Source organism: Camarhynchus parvulus, chromosome 18, assembly GCF_901933205.1.
Source record: "Camarhynchus parvulus chromosome 18, STF_HiC, whole genome shotgun sequence".
Lineage (NCBI taxonomy): Eukaryota > Metazoa > Chordata > Aves > Passeriformes > Thraupidae > Camarhynchus > Camarhynchus parvulus.
In genome coordinates, this window is record NC_044588.1 from 6,845,722 (window position 1) to 6,857,978 (window position 12,257).

Genomic DNA, 12,257 nt, shown 5'->3' on the forward strand with positions numbered 1-12,257 from the left:
CTAAGAATCTTATATGTCCCAGCACCCCTGCTAATGCCCAGCACTCGCTGGGAAGGGAGAAAACAATGCCAGGCACTGTGCAAACATTTGCCTGCGGATGACTGATGATTTTCAACAATAATTTCATAAATGCAGAGGCTGGAGTCCATCCCGTGGTTATCCCTGCACTGCAATCCTGGGAGTGCCCAGTTCCACCAGTGTGGGGCTGCCTGAGGCCACTGGGGAGACAGGACAGCCTTCCCTGGGCATGGCAGGGGCTGCCACTGTCAGCAGCTCTGGGACAGCCAGAAAAATGGCTCTGAAAATCGGCTGTGAACGGAACAAACCCCCCAGGAGCAGCTGAGGGCTGTGCCAGGCTGAGGGAATGCCCAGGGCACAGCCCCAAGGGCAGCACTGGGCTCACCACAGGGCACTGGGAACAGCCCCACAGCTGGAAATGGGGTTTGCATGAGAGGCAGATGTTGAAATATTGATTAAAGCTGGGCTTCACCAGCAATCCTTTGATTTCCTGATGATACTGGCTGCTAACAAAGACACACCCATTAATGCATGACATTCCTGCTTGTAAAACAGGGATTATTCCATTATTGCAGCCAGGGTGCTCTGCTCGTATCCACAGCCCCTGGCTCCAGCACAGGCACTCAGCAGCAGAATAAAAAGACATCACCATTTCAAAAAGGAGGGGAAAACACATTACCAGCCACAGCTGGAGCAGAGGGGAGACGGGTCTGGGGGAGCAAGGGGGAGGGCTGAGCACTCACCCTGCTTTGAATCCAAAGCAAGGCACCAAACCCAGAGAGTTACTGAACTTGATCAATGTAATTTGATCAAATTTAAATGATAAACAAGCACTCTGGCAGGGTCCCCTGGCAGGTGCCAGTTTTCCTGCTGCTTGGCCTCGTTCCAGGGATAATCCCATGCACAGGGAGGGTATTTCTGACCCCAGTGCACCAGTTCATCCCAGTGCCAGGACGAGGGTGGAAGGGGATGGGAGGAATGCTGCTGACGCCTGTGTCCTCAGCATCGCTGCTGCACAGCTCACGCCTGGGCAGGAGGAAGCAGCCAGCTGAGGCAATTTGGTGTTTGCTTACGCCCAAATTGTTATGCAAACACAGGAAGACCTATGGGAGCAGAGGGAGCAGGCACCAGAGGCTGCACTTCTCACCAAAGCCAAATGTTTTTCAATGTGCAAAGGGTGAGAGAGGTCACCCCCAAGGAATCCAGGCCAGGATCCTCCCAGCCTTCCTTCTCCCATCCTCCTCCTCCTCCTCTGAAATTCCCCAGGCAGCCAGGATGGGCTTCCCCAGTTAAAGAGACAGCCTCATCATCATGCAACATGTCTGGGGCTGCACTTGCACGAGGAACCCAAAAATGGGGAGAAATCCCCCCTGGACCCCGTGGGACTGACTCCCTGCCCACCCCCATCCCAAGCTGGGCTGCCCTGGACTCGTGAGGAAAACGAAGCCACAGGAATTAAGGGGAGACCCCAAAGGCACACAGGGCTACTCAGCATCATTCAAGTGCACTCAGTTTTAAATTAAACCCATCTTGCATCAACATCCAAGATCTAAAATAAAAGAGTCAGTCGTGAACTCTGCAGTCACGCCTTTAATTCCAGCTGCAGTTGGTACGGGAGAGCTCAGAGACAAATGACTCTGACAAGTCAACTTTAACCTCCAGAAGAAGCCACAGGTTTTCATCAGCCTCCATCAACCAAGCTTCCAAAACCTTATCACGGATGGAGAGCCAAATAAATCCCTGGAGTTGTCAGTGCTGCAAAGATGCTTCCCTGCCAGTGAGAGCTGGGGAGCTCTGCAGGCAGAGCCTCACTGCACAGAGGGAAATCTGCCACCAGCCACAGCCAGGCTGGGATCACCTCAGCCCTTGGATTCCTCCTCACTGGGCTACATAAACCCAGTTTCAGCAACTTCTGAGTCAGAATTCTGTAGAGCACTGCGAGTCTTTTGGAATGACAAAAACCACAAAAGCTGCTCCAGACCTGAACTGGCACCACCTCCCCAGGGACTTCATCCCCCAGTCAGTCACTCTCCCACACAAAGACACTTTCTCCACCATCCACAGCATCCAGCATCCTCTCCTGGTGAGAGCTCCAGCCCTCAGCCCTTCACCCAAACCTGCCTGTGGATATCCCTGTCCTTGGCTCTCCGCAGAGCGAGGCCAGTTTAGTTTAGCAGCTTGCACATCACTGCAGGGGTCACCAGGAAGGATTTCATGCCTGGCAGGCTCTGAGTGCTGCTGGGCTAGGAGCTCATTCCTGCAGGACACCCCAGGAACGCCCCTGCAGCCCCACTCCCTGCTGTGCCAGCTTTGTGAGAGCTGGTAGCAAGTTTGTGTAAAGCTAATTAACATGCACCGCTCTAATTTCAAACCGTTTCTTACAATCAGGACATTGTGCAAGGCTGGAGTCAAATGGCTGAAGGGAATTAACTGCACCAGCACTTCAGCCCAGCCAGCCAGAGCTGCTGGAGATGTGTGGAGTGCTGGATTGTGTCTGTGAAAGAAGCTGTCCTCGGGGGGGAGCATTGCACAGCAATTAGCAACAGTTAATAACTGCACATCCTCAGTGAACAACTGCCCTGGTGATGCCTCAGGTTCAGCTTTTCTATTTTTCACATTCTGTGCTGCCTAGGTGTGCAGTTCTGAGCTTCACATTATAGGATGCTGAGCTCTGTGCACAGAGCAGGGAGACAAAACAATTCCTGCTCCAGCTGGGCACCAAGGACAAATGATCCAAATCTCAGCCCCAAGAGCACAAACACCGTGGGCTGGAGAGAGAAAAACAAGCAGGGTGGGACTGCAGGGGCTAAAGCTGGAATGGGACAATGAACTGCGAGATGCAAATGGAGCAGAACTCATCCAAGGGAGAGACCCCGTGCCCAGCCGTGCATTTTGGGACCATTTTGGTTCATCTTGGGTGCAGCCCTGGCTGGGCTCTTGTGCTGCCCAAGGTGGATCCATGGAGGAGATGCTTTGAATAAATCCCTGCTTTATTCTGTAACTCTGCCCAGCCTCTGCTCCAGCTCAGCCCCCAAGGCAGCCCTGGCTGGGTGTTTGCCCTGCACCCCTGGGTGTTTCCCTGCACCCCTGGGTGTTTGAGCTGCAGCCCTGGCTGGGTGTTTGCCCTGCACCCCTGGGTGTTTGCCCTGCAGCCCTGGGTGTTTCCCTGCACCCCCGGGTGTTTCCCTGCAGCCCTCTCCTACCACAGGACGTGGATTTCCTCTCCACCGCCTGCACGTGCCGTGTCTGGCTGCGCAGCCGCCCATCCGTGCTCTCCACCAGGCTCGTCAGGTCATCGATGATCTCTGGGGAAAGAGGAACAGAACATCAAATCTGAGCCCACAGCACCTCTGCCCAGCCTCCCTCCTGCTGAAAGCCCCAGAATGGAACCAGCTGCATCCCCTAGCGGGACACACCAGCACCCACATCACTGAAAGGTCCAAATCCTGGGAGACAGCACACCAGAGACTGCAGATTCAGCCCAGTGCTCCACTGCTGGAGTGGAGGAGAAAGTACAACCTGAAGTCGAGGAAAAAATACATCCTGAAACAGCTAGGAGGGCAGGGAGGACAGGATGGTGGCAGCCACAAAGCTGAGGTGAGCCAAAGTGACGGGATTAGTGCCTGTGCTATAGGAAATCTGAATTTCAGTCCCTGGAACAGCATCTCAACCCTTGGTCATGGCACCATCACTAAACCACATCCACCAGCTTCATAAAGGCTTCTGGGAGCACCCAGTGCAGCCCTGACCACGCCACCACTGAGGTGACAAACCCTGTCTTGGTTCCCTCCTGGAGCTGTGGGGCTGGCAGCTCTCCCTGCAGCCCAGAAAGTCCTCTGGGAAAAGGAAAGCAGGCAAAGCTTCCCCTACATCAAACTTTAAGAGAGGAGAAAGGAAAACTTGAAGCGAAGCCACCCTCAACCTCCTGTAACTGATGGCTTTAATTTTGTCATGGCAAGCAGATATGGTACAAGGCTGACACTGAGAGTGCTCGATGGGATGGCTCAAAGTGAAAAGCCACATTCAGGCAGTAAATTTCCCTCTCAGTGCCTGTTACGCTCTGATTGCCCTGGAACACACAGCAAGTGCTCCTGGAGCCTGCACACACCAGGTCTGGCTGCCCTCAGCCCTGCAGGTAGGAGAGGCTTCCTCTGTGCACGACAGATCAGGAGAGGACAGCAGCCAAGCCCTGAGTGCTGCTGCACAGCCTCTCGCTCTGGTTCCACTTCAGCACCCTGCCCACTACTGATCCTGGTCTCTGTAAGCCCTGCCTGCCTCTGAGCCAGGCTTAGGGACAGTGCCTGTGCCTGGTCTCTGTAAGCCCTGCCTGCCTCTGAGCCAGGCTTAGGGACAGTGCCTGTGCCTGGTCTCTGTAAGCCCTGCCTGCCTCTGAGCCAGGCTTAGGGACAGTGGCTGTGCCTGGTCTCTGTAAGCCCTGCCTGCCTTTGGGCCAGGCTTAGGGACAGTGCCTGTGCCTGGTCTCTGTAAGCCCTGCCTGCCTCTGAGCCAGGCTTAGGGACAGTGGCTGTGCCTGGTCTCTGTAAGCCCTGCCTGCCTTTGGGCCAGGCTTAGGGACAGTGGCTGTGCCCTCGTACCCCAGCAGGTCCTGGCACTGCAGCCCTGCCCTGAGGGAACCAAGCAAAGCAGAAGTCAGAGCACACAGCAGACAAAGTGACATCCTGCCCAAATGTATGGATCAAACCCCGAATGGGTGATGGCAGAGGGTTAAAGAACATTAAAAGAACACAATCCATCAGGACATGGCCTTTATTATGAAGCCTTTATTGGTTTGACTGTATTCCTTCAAACAGATTTCCCAGCTGTCTCCACAAGGGAAAAGTGATGACAGTGAAGAGAGAGGGCATTCCTTGTGCTTCCCAAAGTTCCCTGTGGCACAGGGAGCCCCTGTCCCTTACAAGAGCAGTGCCAGGGTGTGACATTAGCTCTTGCAGCTGCCCTGCTGTCACCCCTGTGACACAATGGGAATGGTTTTCTGCACCATTCACCTTCCCAGAGCAGATCACAGAAACTCCTGAGCTCAGAGGGACCCCCAGGATCACCCAGCCCAGACCCCCCAAAAACCCCACCCTGCCCAAAGGCTCCTGGAGCTCTGGCAGCCTCGGGGCCGTGCCCATTCCCTGGGGAGCCTGGGCAGTGCCAGCACCCTCTGGGGAGAACCTTTCCCTAAATCCAACCCAAACCTCTCCTGACACAGCTCCAGCTGTTCCCTCAGGTCCCAGATGTTCATTAGGGAGGGTGTTTATGTTCTCAGTCTTATCAAGGAACAAGCACTGTATCAAATAGAGACAAAACCAGGCTGATTGTACACAGAGATAACAAAAACCACATAAAATTATCAAAGTTCTGCAGCATGAAGGAAATGTCCAAGGCACACGGAGCACGGAGGTTTTGCTCTCCCGGAGAGATGAGACATTTGAGCACCATCCTTGCAGTGCATGATCCCATCCGCTCCACCAACATTCTGTCATCTCCAGTGAATCCCCATGTAAAATGATATCAGCATCTAAAAGCCCTGGGCTTTGAAAACACACAGCTTTCCTAAAGCCTGAGCTCCTGATTCCTGCCCTGCAGCCCAAACCATCCCTGAATCCCCAGGAAGGGAGGGCAGCATCAACCACTCCCCTGTGTTTTACCAAATATAAACCACTCCCCTGTGTTTTACCAAATATAAACCACTTCTCTGTGTTTTACCAAATATAAACCACTCCCCTGTGTTTTACCAAATATCAACCACTTCTCTGTGTTTTACCAAACATCAACCACCCCTTGTGTTTTACCAAATATAAACCACTTCTCTGTGTTTTACCAAATATAAACCACTTCTCTGTGTTTTACCAAACATCAACCACTCCCCTGTGTTTTACCAAATATCAACCACTCCCCTGTGTTTTACCAAATATCAACCATTCCCTTGTGCTTTACTTTTCCTTGTCTTTACCAAACATCAACCACCCCGTGTGCTTTACCAAATATCAATCACCCCCCTGTGTTTTACCAAACATCAACCATTCCCCTGTGTTTTACCCTGTGCATCTGACCATGCACCCCACCAACACTGCTCTATGCCAGACACGAACCCTCCTTATTTCTAAAGTTGTTTGCAATATTTAAAATCATTGTTCATCAATATTATGGCACTCAGTATTGTCCATCCTACACCAACATACATTTTCCCAAGGGATGGGATGCATTCTGTTTGAGCTACAAGGTTTGCTCAGTTTGCAGTTCAGATATTCACTCTCCTCCCCCTTTCACCCAGCTTTCCCAGGTCTGACATCTGCAAAGCCAACAACATTTTGGGGAAACTTTATCTGTCCTGCGTGATTCAGCACGCAGGAAGAGCAGGACAATGCTGCCTGCAAGGGCAGGACTGCTCATGTTTGCCTCTCCACCAAAAGAGTGCTGCAAGTTCCCATCGTTGTCAAGGACAAAGTGATAAGCATGCTTGGGAAATTGGAGACTTTCCTCTGCCAGCACGGACCAGACCCTCCTTGAAAAACATCCTGGTGAACAAGCTGTAGCTAAATGAGAACAAATGTGAGCAGGAAAATTTTCTGTCATCATTTCAAAGCCCAAGGCACTGCAATCGGGATTCTGTGTGGAGCCTCTCCTTCCCCATCCCCCTGCCAGGACTCTTTGCTGAACCAAAGGGTTGCCCTGGACATGTGGAAGAAGCATTTCTCCAGATACATATATATATATATATATATATATAAAACATGTTTTTTGTGACACAGTCAGGCTCCAGGGGAGCAGGGCACTTCACCCACAGCTCAACAAGCACCCAGCCCTTTGATGTCTCAGCTGGGACCTGGGGAATTCTGGAGGGCTCATGGCAAGACCTGGAGGTCTGAGCAGCTGGAACAGGGAAGAAGCATAAGCAGGTTCTGACCCCACTCCCAGCTCAACAGAAATCCAGCCCAGCAGGTTCCCCAGAAGAGAAACATCCATCCATCCATCCATCCATCCATCCATCCATCCATCCATCCATCCATCCATCCATCCATCCATCCATCCATCCATCCATCCCCTGCACCCACAGATCCCCTGTTGTGGTGACACCCAAGCACAGAGCAGTGCTCAACCTCCCTGTAAATGAAATATTTCTCCCCACTCCAAAGGAAATCTGTATTGGATAAGGCAAAGTTGAAAATTAGCCCTGGATTTCTAAGGTGGGCACCAAGTAATCCATGGCTAAGGAATTTCTCAGAGCACTGGCACTCCTCAGGTTCCTTTCCTGACCCACCTGCAGCCCCCCTGCCCTTCAAGCTGGCAATTCCACGTTCTATCACCTCCCATTCAGCTGGCTATGCAAGGAAGAGGCTAAAAAAGGATGGAGAGAGAGCTGGCAGAGGGAGGGAGCAGACGGGGAAAGCAGGCTGGCTGCTGGTGACCTTCCAAAGGACACTCCTGTAACACAGCCCTGCAACCACAACTCAGCCAGAGCACACACTCAGCCAGGTCTCCTTTCAGGGAAGCAGGATCTCGAAGCAGAAGATAAAACCCAGCGCCCAAGCCCAGCACTAAACTCAGTCACTCCAGCACAGCCCAAGTGGGAGAGGTTTGGAGGTCAGTGCTGGAGGTGAGCTGGGCCAGGAGCTGCTCCATCAGCCCAAAGCCACTGTCACAGCTGTCCCCAATGTGTCCCTGTGCACAGTGCCCAAACCCACTGTCACAGCTGTCCCCACCCCCGCACACGTGTCCTGCAGTGCCCAAACCCACTGTCACAGCTGTCCCCAGTGTGTCCCTGTGCTGCAGTGCCCAAGCCCACTGTCACAGCTGTCCCCAGTGTGTCCCTGTGCACAGTGCCCAAGCCCACTGTCACAGCTGTCCCCAGTGTGTCCCTGTGCACAGTGCCCAAACCCACTGTCACAGCTGTCCCCACGTGTCCCTGTGCACAGTGCCCAAACCCACTGTCACAGCTGTCCCCAGTGTGTTCCTGTGCACAGTGCCCAAGCCCACTGTCACAGCTGTCCCCACCCCTGTCCCTGTGCACAGTGCCCAAGACCACTGTCACAGCTGTCCCCACCCCTGTCCCTGTGCACAGTGCCAGCCACCAGCCAGGCAGGAGGTGCTGGAGCCCAGCAGGAGCTGAGGCAGCCCAACACTCCCCATGGGAAGTGGTCAGTCCCTGCAGGAAGGCAGAGGCACTTCCAGGTCTCCTCTCCTCCCTCTGCCAGGCCGTGGTTTTTTCCTTTTTTAAATCCCTCTCCTTAACTCAGGAATTCCTTGGGAAGGGTGACCATCTCTTCCCATGAAGTGGAACAGGTTTTAGAGTTTTGCACACATGACTTTACACTAATTGATGTTTTTTTCTGCTTGTTTTCTTTAAAATGCATAAAAAGTCACATTTGGGTTTGGCAACCCCCTCTTTGACCTGCACCCTTTCTGTCTGTGGAGTGAGAAACCCAAAAGCCAAGCAGAGGTGGCCACGAGAAATCCAGCACTGGAAGAGAGAAACAAACCTGGGTTTGATCAGTTCACAGAGTACTGCTGCTGACCAAAGGTTTTCTTAGAATTGTTGGGATTTTCCGTGGATTGAAATTTATGGATCACTCAATGGCATTTATTGATGATAGTAATGCACCCCCAGCCTGTCCCACTGAGTCATGGGAGACTCCAGTCAGCCTTAGGAAAACACAGAGAGCTCAAATCCCAACACAAACCCAATTACAGTGAGGCTGGAATCCAGAGGGGAGGCCAGGCAGGCTTTGCCTCCCTCCCTCAGGTCTCTGGTGCCTCAGGAGAAGAGCTGGATACCAAAGAAATGAATCACACAGGGAATGCCAACCTCTATATGTCCAAACCCCATAATTGCATGGTAATAAGAAAGCAAAGCATTGTTCCAAGTGCCAGGGCTATGAAATGAAGATTGCAACTGATGTAAGCACGTCAGAAACCTGAAGAACCTCAGCACCGTGTGCCAGCTGTAATGTCAAGGCAGAGTGAAAAGAGGAAAAATGCAGTAAAAAACACAAAGCCAGGAATCCTAATTTGTCTCCTGGCTGCAGCCATGGCAGGTTTTTGTAACCCCTCTGAGGTGTGCAGCTCCCTGAGCCAAAGGCAACACAGGAGTGCCCTCCTGGGCTTCTCCTCCTTCAGCTGCACCCCAAATCCCCTGTGCTCCCTCAGGGATGGGATAATAGCATTCCCTGCTCTGATGGGCTCCGCATTTCAGGCAAACACCACAGGAGTGCCCTCCTGGGCTTCTTCCCCTTCAGCTGCACCCCAAGTCCCCTGTGCTCCCTGCTCCTCAGGGATGGGATACCAACACTGTCTGCGCTGATGGGCTCTGCATTTCAGGCAAACACCAAGATTCCTCCCTGCACCGTCCCAAATTCAACTGAGGACATTTAATCTCCTCTTTGGTAGAACTTCCTGTAAGCATTAAAAGCCCCAAAAACACGAAACTTCTCCAAGGGGTCACACCAACTTGCTCCTCCACGTTCCAGCTCTTCAGCTCTTTCAATTAACAGGGATCCTACAGGAATATTCCTGCTACAATTTCTGTTGGGAATTTTGTAATTCCTGCAGGAAATATTCCTGTCACAATTTCTGTTAGGAATTCCATAGTTCCTGCAGGAATATTCCTGTTACAATTTCTGTTGGGAATTTTGTAATTCCTGCAGGAAATATTCCTGTTACAATTTTTGTTGAGAATTTTGTAATTACTACAGGAATATTCCTGTTACAATTTCTGTTAGGAATTTTGTAGTTCCTGCAGGAATATTCCTGTTAGAAAGGAGAACACAGCAGAGGGGATCTCACCTGCAGAGCCTCCCCTGCAGCTCCTCGGGCTCCAGGTGGCACCAGGACACGTCCCACCCTCCCTGTCCCTGCCCTGTTGCAGAGCAGCATGGCTGGACAGGGGGCTCTGTCACTGACATATTTTATGAGAAATCCTTTTGCCAGGGTTTTTCCTTCTGAGAAGCTGAGAGGCCTCAGAAACGAAATGGAAACAATGGTTATCTGCTGCTGTGGAATGTGGCAGGTGCATCTGTGATTGGTCTCATGTGGATTGTTTCTACTTGGTGATCAATCACAGGTCCAGCTGTGTTGGGACTCTGGTCAGTCACAAGATTTTATTATTCAGTCCTTTCCTTGCTAGCCTTCTGATGAAATCCTTTCTTCTATTCTTTAGTGTAGGGATGGAATGGAATGGAATGGAATGGAATGGAATGGAATGGAATGGAATAGAATAGAATGGAATGGAATAGAATAGAATAGAATAGAATAGAATAGAATAGAATAGAAATAGAATAGAATAGAATAGAATAGAACAGGATAGAATAGACCCAGCTCGGAACCAGGAGCAGCCCACACCCTCCCCAGCCAAGCCCTCAGGGCTAACAGCTGCCAACACAAGAGGAACCTGTTTGTTCTGCCACAGAGAACCCTGCCACCTGCTCCAAGGACACCTCTGGGCCCACTGGTTCCACCCCACACCCCCTTCCACACTGCATTCACCCATCCTAAAATATCTGACTGTATCTGGGTCACACTTTGACACCCCCGGGCAGCCCAGGACACTTCATCCTCTCCCAAGGAGGCCCAGGAGCAGCAGATGGTGCCTGGGGAATGCCTGGAGGTGACACAGAACCACCCAAGGGTGTCAGCTGTGGAAGCCTCAGCGGCTCATCCAGAGCAACACTGGGAAAACAAACACTGCTATCAATCCCAGCTCACACAGTTATTAGCTAAGAGTTGTTATTTTAAAAGCACACACTGAGAAGTTTCCCCTTCTCCAGCTGCTTATTTTGTTTGATTGAACAAAACCCATGGCCATTAATTTTAGCTGTACTTAATTGAATAATTTCTCTGGGGAACGGCTCAGGGACAGTTTCAAGGCAGGCTCTCTCCAAGAGCCATTACCAGTTGGCATCTAGCACAGCCCCAGAGTGCCAACCAAAATAGTTCTTTTGGATGTTACTGGAACTGCTCTCAGCCCAGATGTGTTGAGAACTCGCAGTGACACAAGGCAGGCAAGAACTATATTCACATGATAGGGCACTGCCTTTCCTCCCCCCGTTATCTGCCAGGAGAGAAAAGTCTCCTTCCCTGGAAGTGTTTGAGTGTGAAGCCCTTTGTTCCTCCCCTTTGCTCCCAACCAGTGACCCCTCCTTTCCCTCACTGTGTTTGAGGCACAGCACCTGAGATCAACCAGAGCTCCAGAACAAAAATGTTCCTGTAGGAATTACAAATTTGCCTCCAGCTCACAGCAGTGCCTGAAGCCCCCAGTGCCCCACAGCAGGGCTCTGTTCTGGGCTCTCCAAGCTCACAGCACTCACTGGGCTCTCTGCACGTGTAATTAACATTTATTTCCATTCAAACCCCAAATCCAAGTACCCCAGCAACACAACAGAGATTTTGGGGCCATACGACCCAAACTTCCAGCAAAATCTTCAACTTATAGGGACAACATCACCAAATTATTTTCCTACAGACGTGGCTCTGGGAAGAAGCGAGGAAATCCTGCTAATAGATAAAATACCCATAAAATCTGCATGTCTAGGAAAGCCTGGAGCACTGGGAGGCTGCAAGGCCACTTCCATGGCTCCAACAAATCCCTGCCAAGGCAAACACTTCTCCTGCTACAATCTGTTTGTGCTCCGCAAACTTACAGCAGAAAATGAAAGGACAGAAGCTGCTTCAGACTCCACATTTGTTTGTTTTCCCTTTATCCAAAGTCTAAGTAGGATTTGTTAAAATACTGCCTTCAGAAACTGTTGGTAGCACTCACCCCTGCTTTCCTCTAGCAAGTCTCATTTTTCCCAAGTTTTTACACCATTGCATCCCTTTTCCATAGATATCAACAGCTTTTATTACAAACACACATCAGTTGCCACAATTTCCTAAGGTGCTTTAGCAAATCCCCATAAAACACTGTTTTGGCTGCTGAACACCTCAGGCTGAGGTTTCCAGTCCATTTCACAGAGAAAGAAACCAACAAAACCCCACAAAAATACCAAAAAACCTACAACCAAAACAACCAACACCAAAACAAAAACACAAATAGAAAAAACCCACAACCAAAACAACCAATATCAAAATAAAACCACATAAAAACACCCCACACAACCAAAACAACCAATACCAAAACAAAAACACAAAAAGAAAAATCAACAACCAAAACAACCAATACCAAAATAAAAACACAAAAGAAGACCCCTACAACCAAAACAACCAATACCAAAAAATGTCCAAAAGAGCTATGTTAT

General features: G+C 50.9%; 1 protein-coding gene across 1 annotated transcript in view; it reads right to left on the reverse strand.

The window, feature by feature from the left end:
* STX8 (syntaxin 8) overlaps nucleotides 1-12,257 on the reverse strand; it is a 78,817-nt gene that overhangs the window by 23,706 nt on the left and 42,854 nt on the right. The window contains exon 7 of the mRNA XM_030962319.1: nucleotides 3,222-3,323. Within this exon, the coding sequence (XP_030818179.1) occupies nucleotides 3,222-3,323 (102 nt within the window). The remainder of the gene's footprint in view (nucleotides 1-3,221; nucleotides 3,324-12,257) is intronic.